This window comes from Myotis lucifugus, unplaced genomic scaffold (genome assembly GCF_000147115.1).
Source record: "Myotis lucifugus unplaced genomic scaffold, Myoluc2.0 scaffold_163, whole genome shotgun sequence".
Lineage (NCBI taxonomy): Eukaryota > Metazoa > Chordata > Mammalia > Chiroptera > Vespertilionidae > Myotis > Myotis lucifugus.
In genome coordinates, this window is record NW_005871211.1 from 859994 (window position 1) to 878206 (window position 18213).

Sequence of the window (18213 nt, forward strand, 5' to 3'; positions counted from 1 at the left end):
TTGTGCAGAGCCTCACGAAAACTAATGAGACCCTCGATGCTACGATAAAGAAATTAGAAAGTAAGCATACACGGACTGAAATAAAGAATATTATACCCAATAGCAGACCAGAGGAGCTCAAGAATCAAACCAAAGATTCGACAAAAAACACCCAATTGGAAAAGCAAAATGAAAAAAGAATCCGAAAGTGTGAAGATAGTGTAAGGAGCCTCTGGGACAGCTTTAAGCGGACTAATATCAGAATTATTGGAGTGCCAGAAGATGAGAGACAGCAAGATATTGAAAACCTATTTCAAGAAATAATAGCAGAAAACTTCCCCCACCTGGAGAAAGAAATGGACTTACAGGTTCAAGAAGCGCAGAGAACCCCAAACAAAAGGAATCCAAAGAGGACCACACCAAGACACATCATCATTAAAATGCCAAGAGCAAAAGACAAAGAGAAAATCTTAAAAGCAGCAAGAGAAAGAGGCTCAATTACCTACAAGGGAATACCCATACGACTGTCAGCTGATTTCTCAACAGAAACTTTGCAGGCCAGAAGGGAATGGCAAGAAATATTCAAAGTGCTGAATACCAAGAACCTACAACCAAGATTACTTTATCCAGCAAAGCTATCATTCAGAATTGAAGGTCAGATAAAGAGCTTCACAGATAAGGAAAAGCTAAAGGAGTTCACCACCGCCAAACCAGTATTATATGAAATGCTGAAAGGTATCCTTTAAGAAGAGGAAGAAGAAGAAAAAGGTAAAGATACAAATTATGAACAACAAATATGCATCTATCAACAAATGAATCTAAGAATCAAGTGAATAAATAACCTGATGTACAGAATGAACTGGTGATTATAATAGAATCAGGGACATAGAAAGGGAATGGACTGACTATTCTTGGGGGGAAAAGGGGTGTGGGAGATGCGGGAAGTGACTGGACAAAAATCATGCACCTATGGATGAACACAGTGGGTGGGGAGTGAGGGTGGAGGGTGGGGTGGGAGCTGGAAGGAGGGGAGTTATGGGGGGGAAAAAGAGGAACAAATGTAATAATCTGAACAATAAAGATTTAATAAAAAAAAAAACTACTAGACCTAATAAATGAATTTGGCAATGTAGCAGGATACAAAATTAACACCCAGAAATCTATGGCCTTTTTATACACGTTCGATTTCCGGTCCAGGGTGTACCTTGGTTTTGGGCTCATCCCCAGTGGGGAGTGTTCAGGAGGCAGCTGATCAATGTTTCTCTCTCATCGATGTTTCTAACTCTCTATCCCTCTCTCCTCCTTTCTGTAAAAAAAAAAAAAATCAATAAAATATATATTTTTTTAAAAAGTAAGGATTTATTAAGGGATGGCACCAAACCCAGTCACAGATAGCTCATGCTCAAAGACCTGGCTTCCCCATGGCTTCCAGGGATGGACTATATAGGAAAAAATAATTCATCATGGTGACTAAAGGAGTTAGGGTGGTGGCTCTATTGATTGGTTGGTGCTAGGGTAGGGAGTAATTGATCATTGCATATGGTCCTGGTGTCAGCCATGGAGTTGCTCTGTCCAATTTCACAAGGATTTATTCTGTGGCATCATTCCGATTTCCTGGGTTCAGAGCTAAAACACAACTGAGGCCAAGATATTGTCTTTAGTTTGACTGAAACTCTGTCTCTGTAGTCAATAGACCCAGGTCCTTGTTTCTAAGACTACTGGAGGCTGACCGTAACCTCACTGTCCTGAAGGCTTAATGACTAAGCAAGGGAGAGGGAGGTGGGTGAGTCAGGGAGCTGGGTGAGGCCAGTTTGAGTCAAAGGGAAAAATCAAAATAAAAGGCCAGATTAAAGAAAATAAGATTTTTGTGCAATTACAAATTTAGCATCTCTCAACCCAGTTTTCTCTTCTATAAAGTGAGAATGATAACATTTTCTCCCTTCCTGAGTTGTTGGGGGATTATGTATTGCACTATTCCAGTGGTTCTCAACCTTGGCTGCACATGGGCTCAGAAATCAGGATTTTAAAAGATTCCCAGGTGATTCTAATGTGCAGCCAAGGTTGAGAACCACTGCACTATTCTGACTCTACTCAATAAAAAACAGCTGTCATTATTTTCTGTCCTCCTGTAGCACTTACCATGTGGTAAGAGACGTCTTCCCAGATGGGGCTCTCTCTCTCTCCTCAAGACGATGAGCTTGTTAGCAGCAAAGACATGGTCTTGTTCATCATTGTCCACCAGCATCCGGCACATGGTAGCCATTTGACAAATGCCTTGACTGGGTGACAAATACATAACCAAGTGAATCAGTTATTCACATAGTTCGTCACAGAATATTTTAAAATATGTCTTTTTTGTGTGTGTCTCTAGGGAGGAACAAAAGAGACCTAGAGTTGTGGCAAGAATAAGAAAAGAGGATGCCAACAACTTTTCTTATGAGACATAGCACCTTTCTATTGTGGATGGTGGAAGGGCATCAGGTGTTAGACGGGTGGGGTCAGGCAGGATCTGGGTTCAGCAATCTCCGTACTTGAGTTCTGGCTAGAAAAGAATTCAGACCCAAGACTCAAACTACAAGAGAACATTTATTTGGACAATCTCAGAGACAGAAGAAGTAATCTGTCAAAGAAATGGGTTTAGGAAACAAGTTATAGAGGTAAAGGAAGGGCCCTTGGAGCTTGGGAGTGAGGAAGGTAATAGTAAGGCACCCCCAAGAGTTCAGGGGGAGGGGGAAGAGAAAGCCTTAGGGGTGGGGTTCTCCTGGAAGGCAGAGTGCACTGGGTCCTAAGGGTTTTGAGGGTGGAGCTTTTAGGGGAGGTCCCAGGGGAAGATCGCAATAGAATGTTCAGCAGCTTTCCAGGTGTATCCTTTCAGGGTCTAGGTCTCCACTGATTGGTCAGTACCAGGGCACTGGGTCATTAGTCAATGCAGCTGGTCCTGAGGGCAGCCATGGGGTCACTTGTCTGGTTTTGCTGCTTTTCTGGGTCTGGAGCTGAAATACAGCTGAGGCCTAGATGTTATCTCTAGGGAGGAAAGGTCAGGGAGTCCAAACGGCATGGCCATCTATATGCTAGGGGAGAAAAGGTCACCCTTGGGACAAGGCCCCACCCTACAAGTGCCCTTTGCTAGTCACCCAGGGCTTTCCACCCTGGTGGCCTTCTGTACTTGGCCCATCGGCCTTGCTCTGCACGTCTCTCCAACTGCCTACCACATTTCTTGTTATTGCCCAGAAAAACTGGAGTAAAACTGGAGTGAGTCTGTGGTTAGATCTGTGCCCCTTCTCTTTACTTGACTGCAGTATGAACTCTAACATTTTTGCCATTTACAAAAAATTTCTATTGATAGGTTTTCTTGCTTTTTATTATTAATCATTATCATTACTACTACTACTACTACTACTACTACTAGAGGCTAGAGGCCTGGTGCACAAAATTTGTACACGGGTAGGGTCCCTAGGCCTGGCCTGCGATCAGGGCCACCTTCCTGCTGCCGACCAGGGCCTTCCTTCGTTCTGTGCCACCACCCCCTGGTGGTCAGATCACATCATAGTGAGCGATTGAACTCCCAAGGGGACACTTTGCATATTAGTCTTGTATGTACATAGATTATTAGAGAGGATGGGAGGGAGAGAGAGAAAAAAATAAAAACATCAGTGTGTGAGAAACATTGATCTGTTGCCTCCTGCACATGCCTGACTGGGGATCGAACTCAAAACCTGGGTATGTGCCCTGACCGGAATTGAACCCTCCACCTTTTGGTGCATGGGACCACGCTCCAACCAACTGAGCCACACTGGCCAGGGCCATTTTGGCCCCTTTGACTTTGTTTTCTGGGCACTAAGCTTCAGTCACTGTCACCAAGGAAACAGCAGCGATGCCTCCTTCCTCACAGCTCTGCACAGCTACACTCTGGTTGCCTTTGTCCACGGAGCTAGCTACATTCTTTGTGTGCACACCCCTAAGTCAACCGTCCTCTACACAGAACTTTGCCCATTATTTTACCTTTTAAAAAATATGTCCCAAAAAAGTAGATGTCTACGCATTTCTTCCTGGCAATGGCCTTTTCCCAGACCTGTCCGTAATCTTAAACGCACCAGGCATTTTTTGGTCCCTTAGGAGCAAATATAAAAATTGCCTGTTTAGCCTTTGTGGCATGGGCAATATAAGGGAGGGTCCACTTTAAAGCATGCAACATAGCATGCATAATGGGTTTCCCTTTTAAAAGCACGGTAGACCAAAAATAAACCTGAGAAAGGGCAGCTGTGGAGTTTGAACATGTGGAAAACTCCACGGGCGGCCGTTATGTAACAAGGAACATGCTAACTATTTCACACTTTTGGATGAACTTCCAACTCCGACACGTGAAAAGCTAAGGACACAAAACACACCTTAGCTCTCCGAGGAGCAAACGGCTCCCACTGAGCAGGGGCCAGAACTATTGCTCAAATCGGAGACCGGCCCTCCAGCACCACTCGATTGCTTTTTTACCCTCCTATCTTGATTGCTTTTTTTACCCTCCTATCTTATTGCTTTTTTTTAACCCTCGCGTCCCAGGCGGGGCAGGCGAACCCCATCTCCCCGGAGCGCCTCTTCGGCTGCTTCTCTCCATGCCAGAAATCTCCCAAGTCTCCCCACCTCTAGGCTGCAAACCCCAAAAGTTTTGCGGCAAGGAGGGCAAGAGAGGAGCCGGAGCCAGGCCGGCGTGGCCCACCCGCCCCGGGGCCCGCACCTCCCGCCCGGGCTCCCCGCCTGCGGGACAGCTGGCCGTCGGCGCAGGACCAGACACAAAGCCGATCAATCCCGGCGGCGGGGGTGGGGGCGACCCTCCGCCGCTTCCCTTCCGCTCCTCGCCTCCTCCCGCTCCCTCCTTCGGACCCGGCCGACACCTCCTCCGGCTTCCACGGCCCACCCCTCTCACCCCCCGCTGACCCCCCAAGAAAGAAAGGCCCAGACCCCCATCCCAGGGCTGGGGAAGACCGGCCAGGGGCAGCCAGCGCAGAGGGCGCCCCAGGCTGGGAGAAACTGACGTCGCATCTGCGTTGGCCCCTCCCTCCCATCCCCTCCCCTCCCCTCCCACGGCTCCGGGAGCCTCTCCTCTCCCGCCCCAGAAGTTCAGGGGTCCCCGCTCGGCCTCCCGCGCTCCGGCCGCCGGGACCCTCCGCCTCCGGGAGCAGCCACCTCGGTCCCCGCGAACATGGCGAGGAGGAGCCGCCGCTGCCTCCTGCTGCTGCTGCGCTACCTTGTGGTCGCCCTGGGCTGTGAGTGACTCGGGTGCCTGCACTCGCCCTCGAACCCTCCCGCCCGAGACGCGGCGCCGGTGCAGGGCGGTCTCCGACGCGGGGCGCTGGGGCGCCGCGGGGCATCGGACTGGGCACCCTGCGGGCCGGGAATCCGGGGTGCGGGCGGGCGCGGGGCGGGGGCCCGAGGACCTGGGCTTATCAGTAGCATCCGATGCAGTCCGTTCTCGTTAGAGAACCTGAGGGGTCCGCCCAGCCGGTTCTCTCCCCTCTGGCAAAGTTGGGGTTGAGTTTTCCAAGCCCCGGGGACGTGTTTGGAATGCAGAGCGCGGCAGCTACTTTGTAAGATGCTGGGATCCCAAGATGGCATCGCTCGCAGGCAGGCGCGGGCCACACCAAGGCTGGGAGGAGGGGGCCGTGAGAGCGTGTCCGGGGCTCCCGAGGGTCCCCGCCGTGCCGGGATGTGCGGGGCACGCGTGGGGCTGGGGTGAGGGGAGCTCCCGGCTGCTGCGCCCCAATTGCTTTTATCCTCTGCACCTGCACCTCTCCGTTCAGTGCGGGTCTGGGCTGGGGGCCCCGCCAGCTCTGCGCCCTCCAGGGGACGTCGGAGGGGACGGTTGTTAGAAAGAGGCCGAATGTCAAGGGGGGGGGGGGGGGGGGAGAAGGAGTCATATGTAATACTCTTTGTAATACTTTAAGCAATAAAAAGAAAGAAAGAGGCCGAGCGGGGCTGAAGGGTTGGTTGAGAGGCGGGTAGACGGGAGGGACGTGTTCCAAAGCCTCTTTCACGGGATGGTTCTAAACAGGATTTTCAAGGATTCGAGGTTCATGAGATTTTAAGTCCTGAGGACGTTTCCTATTTTGTTTTCTTCCCGTTAACTTTTTAGGAAAATGGAGGAAATGACACTAGATCTTAAGCACTTCAGCAATGAAGTCCTTTTTCTTTCGTATTTTTTTTTCCTTTTGGTCATTTTTCTTTCCTTTTCTTTTTCTTTTTTCTTTTTAAAAAATAGATTAAGTTATTATTGCTATCCAAGTTCTGGTAAGAGAATATTTAAAATAACCTGCCAGATGAGCGTCTAATACCATAATGCGATGACTTTTTCTCACGCTCTTATTGCCGAAGTGAGTATTGCTCAGCTGAGTGTGATGGGAGCTCTGGCCCTTAGAGAGGGAGAAGGTGCAGGTGGTCTCAGTAACCGGGCTCATGCTGATCTATATGATAGAAAATCACACGGGGAAGCCAAGCTTCACAATCAAACCAGGATATCATTTTGCAATATCAAGTGGTGTTACTTTGAAGACACAGAGAACAAAATGCACTAATGCTGAAAGGCAACGAAGAGTCAGGCTGGAGGAACTGTAACGAGGCTGCTGAGAAAGTTGTGTATCCGTGGACCATCCTAAATTTCAACTAAAACAGACTGTGACTTCAGTGTAGAATTGTCACCAGTTAACATCAGAGAAAACGGTTTCCGTGTGCTCTTCTTATTCAGTCATCAGAATAGAAAGGATACACCCCAAGTCTGCGATTGTAGCCAAGAAACAACCAACACAGGCTTGGGGATGAGCAGGGTTACCTCCTCCTCAAGCGCTGGGTAAATCTCACACTTCGGCCCCTTTAACCCTGATTCCTACAGGGAATGAATGTGGAGGTGTGTGGGGTCTTTTCTATTTTGTTCCTGGGACGCCCAAAGGCCTGACATTGCAAGAATGTCTTCTTTTCTTTGTCTTTTTAAAATACACTTTTAAAATTTATAACAATTTAGGTTTAAAGAGAAGTTGCTACGATAGTATAGAGAATTCCTATTATACGACACCCACTTTCCCCTATTGCTAACATTTTACATTAGTATGATACATTTGTCACAATTAATGAACCAATATTAATATATTAACTAAAGTGCACACCTATATTTCTTATAGTCTTACCTAATGCCTTTTTGTTGTTGTTCCGGGATTTCATCCAGGATACCACATTACATGCAATAGTCATGTCTCCTTGGGCTCCTCTTAGCTGTGACAGGCTCAGACTTCCCTTGTTTCTTATGTGAAGTATTTTGTAGAATGCCCCTCAATTGGTATTTCTCTGTTACTTTTCTTAGAACTAGACTTAATGGTTGGGGGAGTTTTTGGTGGTGTTGTTTTGGAGGAAGGTCGCAGATGTAAAGTGGCATTTTCATCATATTACCCTAAGGCAGTGGTTCTCAACCTTCTGGCCCTTTAAAACAGTTCCTCATGTTGTGACCCAACCATAAAATTATTTTTGTTGCTACTTCATAACTGTAATGTTGCTACTGTTATGAATCGCAATGTAAATATCTGATATGCAGGATGGTCTTAGGCGACCCCTGTGAAAGGGTCGTTCGACCACCAAAGGGGTTGCGACCCACAGGTTGAGAGCCACTGCCCTCAGGGTACATACAGGGTGTCCTCAAAAAATGTATACTCATCTTGAATAATTATTCATTCCATGGGTTAAATCTGAAAAAGAAAGAAACATCAATTGAGCTATCAAAAAACAAAGAAATGTGTGTATACATTTTTTGGGACACCCCATACTATGAATATGGCTTATCATTGTTATTGTTAACCTTCATCACCTAGATGAGGTAATATATATCAGGTTTGTCCACAGGTTATCTCTTTTTTTCCCTTTCACACTATTTTTTTTAAGGTAAGTCATTAGGTACAAATCCCACTTTAAGGAAGAAGAGTTGTGCTCCACATCCTTGAGGGTGGAGTATCTCCTAAATTATTGGAATTCTCCTTGGGAGATGTGTCTACCTCTCATTCATTTATTCATTCATTTTTTTATTCATTCATTTCTATATCAGTATGCACTCATGAACATTTATTTTATACTTTGGATTATAGTCCAATACTATTTTATTTATTTTAGTCCTCAGGTTATTTCAACTTTGGCATTGAGTTTTTTCAGTTGGTTCCTTATGTCCCTTTGACATATCTCCACACACACACACACACACACACACACACATGTTTTCAACATTACTTTTCTTTCTCGCATCACAAAGTGTTCCACACTGATCTTGTATATGTTCTGCTCTGGTCCCAGAATCAGCCATAACTCCAAAGAATCCCTGGTTTCTTTCATTGCCAAATGGTATTAGAAACCGAAATCTGGGCAGGAGGTATGTATACTCATTGCTAGTAGGGTGTTGTTGAAAAACAGGAATTTTTTCAGGGCTGTTTCGCTCTACAATCCTATTTGTGACCTGTCCACTCATGTCCAGATCCAGAAACAGTGTGTTGAAAGCTCCCATGTATATCAGACACTTTTCTAAGAACTTTCTTGTATATCTCTTTTTAAGGTCTCAACCAACTCATGAGAAGGAACGTATAACTTATATACATAGTGACCCCAAGGCTCAGGAAAGCTAAGTTGCTTGTCTAAGCCCACTTATCGAGGCTGGAAAGAGATAGAACTGGAATTTAAAGACCTGAGAATTTTTTTTATGGATAGCTGGACTTCTTATCTTTCTATCTGAGTACTTAACCCTTTTGCTTTCTTTATTCAAGAAAAGAGTGGAGTAGACTTAGTGGAATTAGTGGCTTTCTTATGTTCTAATTACATACTTATATTTTTAACATTCATCCAAATATAATTGTACCACTCTTCTGTCTCAATCTTATCATGTATAATACCATGCTTATTCATTTTTTATTTCTGTGTGTCTTCCTTTGTAGTCTGGACGATTATTTTTGTTCTTGCTGCTGTTATTTAAACTATGCTGTCAGTGTATCTGTTCATATATGGACATTTATCTGTGTTTTTAGTTGAATTATATTTTTATTTCTCACCAAAATGGAAGCTGCATAAGGTAGAGAATTTCTTGACGTTTGCTCACCACTGGAGGAGGTCCAGGGCTGAGCAAAGTGTCTGGTATAAATAAATGCGTGTTGATTTGGGGATGGGTTAGAGTGGGTGGAAGAAATGGGAGAAAATAATGATTATATTCTAAATCATGAAGCCCTAAGTAGGTGGGATGTCAGTTTTCTCTAAGGTGATATTTAAGCTGATACCTCAAAAAACAAAAGAAGTGAATGTTTAGTATGAGGGGTAGGAGGACGGGGGAGAAGATGTCCATGCATTCTGGTATCTTTCAAACCCAAGGAGTTGCATGTGAATGAGAGCAGTGTGCTTTTGTTGACTCTGCAGGGCTGGCAGTAGCTGGTCCTTCGATTGGACTGGAACCTAAGCCAGTCAACTTGGCCTGAATCATCTGTAATCTCTCAGCAGCTGATAAGGACTGTGGGGTGAGGGTGGGCGGGAGTCTGGCTCTTCTGACAATTACAAGGTTCCTCCTCTGTGGTGGAACTGACCCAAAATAGCAACTAGGAGAGTTCTGCCCCCTGTAAACATTGTTAAGAACAAAGCTTTATAGTGAATTTGCTGAAGAGAACTGGTTCCATCCTGCCATGGACATCTTATCTGATGAACATAAAGGTCAAACTGGGCTTGCTGGTAGACCCGATAACCATTTCCAGACAGCAACAGAAATGACCTTTTAAAAAAGTCAAGTCCTGGCCAGTGTGGCTCAGTTGGTTTGAATGTCATCCCGTGCACTGAAAGGTCACCAGTTCGATTCCCAGTCAGGGCACATACCCAGGTTGTGGGTTTGATCCCTGGTCTGGGTGTGTGTGGAGGCAACCAATTGCTGTTACTCTTTCACATCAATGTTTCTCTCTCCCTCCCTTCCCCTTCCTCTCTCTCTAAAATCAATAAAAACTTTTTTTTAAATGGCAAAACAAAAACATCAGCATAAATAGAACCTGGAGTTTCCTAAGGCTGAAAAGACTCATTATTCCTCCACATGAGTAGTTTAATGAGAGGAGCTCATGTGAATTTACATGTGCTTGCTCTACCCATGCTTTCCATCACTTTGGTTCTCTCCTGGGGATCTTTTGGGTGGAGAAGATGTTTTGGACCATAGACGCTAGGGGCAGCTTCTATTGTTGGCAAGCAGACGGGCAGAAAACAGTAAAGGCCATCATTTAAAATATCAATTCTTTTCATCTCATAGCAAATAAGGGCACTAATTATGAGCCAGTACTTCAGTATAGTTGTACTACCAGATTGATGTTTTGAGGAAGATGAGGGTGAGGATGGAAAGGGAGACTCGGAATTGGAGTCAAGTGCTTTTTTTAGTAAAAGCAGAAAAAATAAACTTTAAACAACTTACAGCTAGGCAATGTTTTCTTGGAAGGTGTTACTGCTAACCAGGCAAGAACTCAGAAGAACAACCCAGCTGTATTAGTTTCTTATTGCTGTAGTAACAAATTATTAAAAATTTACTACAACACAAATTTATTATCTTAAAGGTCTAGAGGTCAGAAGTCCAAAATAGGCTAGCATCAAGGTATGGGAAGGGCAGCGTTTCTTCTGGAGGCTCTAGAGCAGTGGTTCTCAACCTTCCTAATGCCGAGACCCTTTAATATAGTTCCTCATGTTGTGGTGACCCCCAACCATAAAATTATTTTCGTTGCTACTTCATAACTGTAATTTTGCTACTGTTATGAATCGTAATGTAAATATCTGATATGCAGGATGTATTTTCATGGTTACAAATTGAACATAATTAAAGCATAGTGATTAATCACAAAAACAATATGTAATTATACATGTGTTTTCCGATGGTCTTCGGTGACCCCTGTAAAAGGGTCGTTCGACCCCCAAAGGGGTCGCGACCCACAGGTTGAGAACCGCTGCTCTAGAGAGACTTTTCATGCCTTTTCCAGCTTCTTGTGGCCACCTGTTCATGGCCCTATTCCTCCAGACTCAAAGCCAGCAATGCCAGGCTCCATAACCCTGGTTCTCTCTCCTGCCTCCCTCTTCCAGAAGAACCCTTGGTAGTTACATGGGCCCACCAAGATCATTCTGGATAGTCTGCTCATCTCAGGTCAGCTGGTTAGCAACTTTAATTCTGTCTACAGCCTTAATTCCTACTTACCGTATAAGGTAACATACTCACAGGTTCCTGGGAGTAAGATGTGGACATCTTTGAGGGACCATTATTCTGCCTACCACACCAACCCAAACGAGGATATGCACAGCCACTGTGTCATCAATATTGTGGCCAAGAATATTCTAGATCCCATGGAGCACTGGTAACTTTTACCTTTAAGTTATAAATCATAGGTTTATAACTAGAAGCTTGGTGCACGAAATTCGTGCCCGGGGTGGGGGGGTGTCCCTCAGCCTGGCCTGCACCCGCAGGGATTGGGCCTAAACCGGCAGTTGGACATCCCTCTCACAATCCAGGACTGCTGGTTTCTAACCACTCCCCTGCCTGCCTGCCTGATTGCTCCTAACCACTTCTGCCTGCCTGCCTGATCACCCCCTAACTGCTCCCCTGCCAGCCTGATTGACACCTAACTGCTCCCCTGCCATCCCGATCGTCCCCAACTGCCCTCCCCTGCCGGCCCGATGGTCCCCAACTGCCCTCCCCTGCCACGACCCGCATCCTCCACCAGGACCCGCCTCCTCTGTGTAAGGCAGTGGAGATGCTGGGACCGGCCTCCTCCACCCTGCGTGGAGCTGTGGGACCCCCAGGCCTCCCTCACTGTGTGGAGCAGCCGCCGGGCCCCTCCTTTGCTAGCATGTGGCCATCTTGTGACAACGTCACACACAAGAACCACCTAGACTTTTATTAGTATATAGATATATAGATATATAGATATATATATATATGTGAGTTGTATTTCAGATTGCATAGTCTAGTGGTAAAGAGCATGTCCTCTGATGCTGGACTCTGTGCTCACTTTCTAGCTGTGTGACCTTGTACAGGTCATTTGACTTGTGTGCATGTGCCTGTCAGTTACCCATGGGTAATGGTGGGAATCCCAGCATGTTTCCTCCACCCACTCCACTCCTCCTCACCCCCTTCCCACCTAATCAACAGGCATATATTTACACCTGCTACTAGCCAGGCACTTTGCTCAACCACTGGACATACAGTGGTGAGCACACATCAAGAAATTTCTTTTCTTATGGTGGTTTAGGAAGAATTAAATGTGTGTACATGTATATAGCACATTTAGAAAACTGGTGCTGATATTATTGTTAAAATTTGGGGCATTGTAATTAAACATTCACATTCTCACTTAATGGGTTTTCTCCATTTATGGGAGTCCTATCCAAAGACATATAATGGGGTTGCTTCGTAATATTATACTCATTTAAATTGCTTATTTTATTTACTTTTATTATTTTAAGAATTTATTTTAAACTGTGGTTTTATTTTGTTTTGTTTTTTTGTTGTTGTTGTTAATCCTTACCATAGGATATTTTTCCATTGATTTTTAGAGAGAGTGGAAAGGAAGGACGGGAGAGAGAAAGAGAGAAAGACACATTGATCGGTTACCTCCCACACAAGGGGCCAGGGATCGAACCTACAACCCAGGTATGTGCCCTTGACTAGGAATCAAACCCATGACCCTTCAATGTGCAGGCAGATGCTCTAACCATTGAGCACACTGGCGAGGGCTTAAAATGTGTTTTTTAAAGTGTTATTACTAAATATACCATCTACATTGATACCCATGTCTATCTATGAAAAGAATATGCTAACTAGGTAAAGAGCCAGTTCAGTTGGAGGCAGCAGCACTCACAGACGTCCAAGGGCATGAGCAAGCCTGAAGCGTGTGAGGGAATGAAAGCTCCTTGCTGCCAGGCCTGAGGACAGGGGAGGGCAGAGCGCAGCACCCAGGTGCTGGAGGGCCTTGTGGGGCACAGTTAGGATTTTGCGTTTATCTTGAAGGCAAAGAGAAACCATTGAAGGCGGTTCAGCATTGAATAGGAGTCAGATTTGCATTTCAAAAAGAGAACACAGTGGATGGGAGATGGAGAATGGGCAGGATGGGGTGGGTGGGCAGTCGAAGTGGGGAGAGGTGCCATTGGAATGGTCTAGCAATTTATAAGTATTTTCATACAGCTTATTAAAATATATGTACACACATATACAATTAAACATATACCCACAGACAGTTGTTTTATATTTGAAATGTAGTGAATTAAATGAAATCAGGAATTTGAGGAATTCTAAAATCATGTCGCTGTGTTTCTTTCTCTTCAGTTCCCAACATATAAACATGAAACAGTAGCTCTTTTTATCTTCACTCAGTTTTGTTCTCTTTCCCACTCCTGGGTTTGTCTTTTGTTAGTATTAAGTGTTTCCCAGTGTTGGTGCACCCTTAGGTGGGTTATATGATTTGCTTTGATGGAGAGAAGAGTGGCCATCTGTGATACTAAGTGTGTGAATGCATGAGAGAGAGAGGAGAGAGAGAGAAAGAGAATATGAGTGTGCTCAAATGAATTTCTGCTGACAGGACCACAAAACCCTATTCTCAGCACCTTCAGGCTTCAGGCCAGTGAGCAGGTCAGAACTGTTCTCCAGTTTGAATTGTTCTTACATTTTATTTAATTTTTTAATTTTTTACTAGAGACCCGGTGCACGAAATTTTGTTCACGGGTAGGGTCCGTAGGCCTGGCCGCGATCAGGGCCCATCTGCGGGGCGACCGGCAGAGTAATCGCCCCCCCCCCCCCATCCCCTGCTGGCACCCACCTTGGCCAGCCTGGGACGTGTGGCTGGGGGCAGCTCCTGCATTGACCATCTGCCCCCTGGTGGTCAGTACATATCATAACAACTGGTCGTTCCAACGGTTGTTCTGCTGTTTGGTCTATTTGTGTAGTAGGCTTTTTTAAAATATTTTTTTTATTGATTTCAGAGAGGAAGTAGGAGGGAGAGAGAGATAGAAACATCCATGATGAGAAAGAATCACTGATCAGCTGCCTCCTGCAAGTCCCCCACTGGGAATTGAGCCCACAACCTGGGCATGTGACCTTGACTAGAATCGAACCTGGGACCCTTCAGTTCACAGGCCGACACTCTATCCACTGAGCCAAACCGGCTAGGGCTAGGCTTTTATTATATAGGATTTGAGAGAGAGAGGGAGAAGTTGATTTGTTGTTCCACATATTTGTGCACTCATTGGTTGATTCTTGCATGTGCCCTGACTGGGAATCGAACCGTGACCTCCTGGTTCATAGGTCAATGCTCAACCACTGAGACATACTGGCCGGGCTGTTCTTAAATTTTATACACAGAAAACTCTGCTGGACTTCATCCTGTGAAAGTTTCAAGACCTACACTCTGCTCTCCACTGTGTTGGCCCAAAAAGTCTTGAGCGGGTATGCTTGTGAGCTTAACAGACAGGAGTTTTAGCTCCTAACTAGAGTCTTGCCTTTCTCTCAAGTTTTTATTTGTTTTGTTGCATTTTGTTTTGTTTGAGTTTTCCAGATTTTGCGGAGGGACAGTTTGGGACAGATTTGTCTTTATATTTGTACGGAGTAGAAGAGCCTGCGGGCCTTTCTCTGTGTGAGGCTTTTTCCGTTTCCTCGCTCTCATTTTGTCACAACAGTCACCTGCTGTTTTTAATTTTAGCGTCGCTCACACTGTAAAAACATGGCAACTGCTTTATTATGGACATAACCAAAGACAAAAAATAGATCATTGTCAAATGCCTTTACTTACATGTTTAAAAATATGTACATGGTAAATTGACACTGCACAGAAAGAATATAAAATGAAAAATACAGTTCCTTTCTAGCCCTCCGACTTCTATCACAAGGAACCCACTCTTAGGTTTCTTGCACGTAGATCCAGAAAAATAGGGGGGAGGAGGCGGTGAAATATAGCTGCAGCGTGTATGACATAGTTTCTTTAAAATTTAAAATCAAAATGTACTCTGCTTATTTTCTGTACCTTTCAACGAGTCAAGTCATATTACGTGTAGTATTCTTCGCCTCCCTGCAAACATTTACTACTAATAAACCGGCAGCCCAAGACTAGGTCTCACAAACAGGACTCATGATCACATCTTAGAGGCCTTTAAAATCCTAAGGCAAAAAGCGGTAGGGGTTACCGTCTAGTTAAAACCACCAAAAATAAGTCATGAAACAAAGTGATATATCAAAACAGAGGGAAATACACTCCCCAAAACAGTGACCAAATCTGGGAAGGGACAATCCCAACCCAGACCCAATGGACAAGGCCAAAGAAGGGGTAAGGACCAACGCCCTGGGCGGACTGAGGCGCCAGCACCAGCTGAGACCGACACACAAGTGCAGGCTGGGCTATTTTTAAAGGAGACCAAGGGAGAAGTAATGGCCACAAATAAAAAGGGAACATGTTGAACTACCGGAAAGTGCTAAATTTGAAAAGGGAGAATGGTGCTAATGTTCTAAGAAATGCTCTCGAGACACTTTAAAATAGGATGGGATTCTAATCAGAAGTAGAACTGACACAATGGCATAAAGAAGAACTCAAGTGTAAATAGACAGTAATCTATTTAATCCAATATTCAATGAATTAGTCTATTATTTAATACAATAAGGTAAACATGCAGCGAGCATATCAAAAAATATATATGATAAAAAAAATCTACATAAGCTGATTGGACTCATGAGATCATAATTTTTTGGCTCCATATAATGCTTTTGGTCCCAGAACCAGTCAGGTGCTTTTGTGCCCCGTGTGTATGTGTCATTGGCGGGGGGGAGTGAACCTCTATGCCATTTTACCACGACATGTTTCTCCTCTCCAACGGCCATCATCTCTACGTTGTTGTCATTGTTGCAATGTTCTCCAATTGCCAGATGCAATTTCTCTCTGAAGGCCCAACTCCAAAAAAATCCTTCCCTCTTCTCAGAAGCCTTCCCAGCTCATTTGTTCTTCAAAGCCAGTCACCTGCATATTGGATCCCAGTGCTTTGGGTATGTTCCTGGTTCTTTATGGCACTTTTTACATGTGCATCTCTTTGTGTTTTGAGATTGTTGAGGGCAGAGACAACACACCTTTGTGTCTCTAGCACCTAGTGTAGTGCCTAGCACTTAGTGATTCTTTATAGTTAAAGTAGAGGCCCGATGCACGAAATTCATGCAAGGAGCTCGGCCCTCGCAGCCCCAGCTTCATCCAGAAGGTCGTCCAGGACATCCAGAAGGTTGTTTGGCTGTCCGGTCTAATTAGAATAGTATGCTTTTATTATTATGGATAGAAGTGAGTAACTGGGTATGTAATGGTTTATTTGTTTCTTGGCTTCATAAAATTACATAACTTATTTTTTTAATATATATATTTTTACTGATTTCAGAGGGAAAGGGAGAGGGAGAGAGAGATAGAAACATCAATGATGAGAGAATGATTGATCGGCTGCCTCCTGCACGTCCCACGCTGGGGACCATGCCTGCAACCTAGGCATGTGCCCTGACCTGGAATCAAACCGTGACCTCCTGGTTCATAGTTTAATGCTAACCCACTGAGCGATGCTGGCCAGGCCATAACTTTTTAATAATAAGAATCCCAGGACACATGTAAATTTAACAGTCCCTAGTGAATGCATAATTTTACTCTTTTCTTAGAACTCCCTCCTTCCTGATTAATTGTGGCCTCCATGGAGTTACAAGGAAATATGGTGAGTGGTCTGCCTTTTAGGGTGCTGAGACATTTTTCTGATTGCCTGCTGCTTCCTTGAGTTAGTAAGCATTGATTAAAAATAGTACCTCCTCACAAGTTACCTGAGATATCAAACAGCATGCGATGTTGGAAAATTGTAAAGGTACTCTCTGGAGCAGGGAACTGCAGACTTTCTCCATCTTTTTTGACACTTGTTGATGTCACAGCAGTGCATGACTTATAACAGGAAAAAGTTTATAGAGAGATGAGAGGACAAGGCCTGACAAAGTGATCTTTATTTTCAAACTGAAGATGGTTCTCCTAGGCATTCTTGTCCAGTCATCATAGCATCGTCTTGTGGGATCTTGATACCTGGTCATTAGCCTGAAAAATTCTCCCTGGGTACAGGTGACTCATCATCTCCTTCCAAGGGTGTCATCTCAGAGTTCAGCATTCGACAAATGCTTAGAATAGGCACATCCTAAGAATCTCGGCTTTATTGAGCTACTCCCCCAGAAAAGCTTTCTGAAGATGCTGGAATCTTCCAACAACACTGTTGGCAGTACTGTCTTCTAACTTTTTTGATCCATATCTACTTCTTATACAAAGAACATAAGTTTCTGGTTATAAATTATATACATGTATTTCTGTATCGATATAATACATTAATTATCAAAACATACATAAATAAATATCAAGTGAATGAAATTAGCTTCTGGTAGATGTCTTTAGTTTGAATTGATACCTACTCAAATAGTAAAGAAAATTGATGTATACTTTAAAATTCCTCAACAACAAAAAGAATATATGAAATAAATGTGGCAGAATCTTTATAACTGTTGAATTCCGATAATAAATACAGAATATGGGGATTTGTTATTCTGTTCTCTCTGCTTTGGTGGATATTTGAAATTATTCATAATTAAAAAAATGTTAAGCCCATAAAAACAAAAAAGAGAAGAGCATGATAAATATAGAATAGAAATTCTAATATTCCCTTTCTTCACTCTTCTGGATTTTCTTGTATGCCCCACCTTAGAGTCTACTGGTTTATAGAAAAAATAAATAGACCAAAGTGAGTCTACTTGAAATATCTGAAATATGTTTTCCTAAACTCTTCACTTTAACCAAATTTTATTTGAACAGCCCTCTTTTTAATCTATGCAGTCTATTTCACACTAGTAGAAAAATAAAATGCCTTAAACAAACATACACCCTGTCATTAGCTGGAACTCCAAGACACCAGGTTATACAGCAGAGTTTGTTAGTAAATCCACTGTATTAATATAACAGCTACATTTTTATTCCTGATGTAGTGTAGACCTTTCAGTTCATTTCACTTGAAAGGGACTTTAATATTTTATTTCCTAAAATGTAAAAGTAACTATTAGGTTAGTGCATGTTATATTCATGAACTGATGGCAAGAAAAGGTAAATGCAAAAGAGAGCTGATTAAATTCCCATTAAAATTTTTTCTCTGTATTTATTTAATGGAAACTGGTTCAATCAAACCCTTTTG

The 18213-nt window shown here is 44.0% G+C and overlaps 1 protein-coding gene and 1 long non-coding RNA gene across 2 annotated transcripts in view; one reads left to right on the forward strand and one right to left on the reverse strand.

Annotated features, from left to right (window-relative positions):
- Positions 1-1471: 1471 nt before the first annotated feature.
- On the reverse strand, positions 1472-2495 carry LOC106698332. Its single transcript, XR_002831006.1, has 3 exons — positions 2430-2495; positions 2119-2258; positions 1472-1616 (listed from the first exon to the last, which is right to left on the reverse strand). It is a non-coding gene; the product is annotated as an uncharacterized LOC106698332 (long non-coding RNA).
- A 2553-nt stretch (positions 2496-5048) lies between these two features.
- JAM2 (junctional adhesion molecule 2) overlaps positions 5049-18213 on the forward strand; it is a 50539-nt gene continuing 37374 nt past the window's right edge. Inside the window, 1 exon segment of the mRNA XM_006095946.3 lies at positions 5049-5237. Within this exon segment, the coding sequence (XP_006096008.1) occupies positions 5174-5237 (64 nt within the window). The 5' untranslated portion in view covers positions 5049-5173.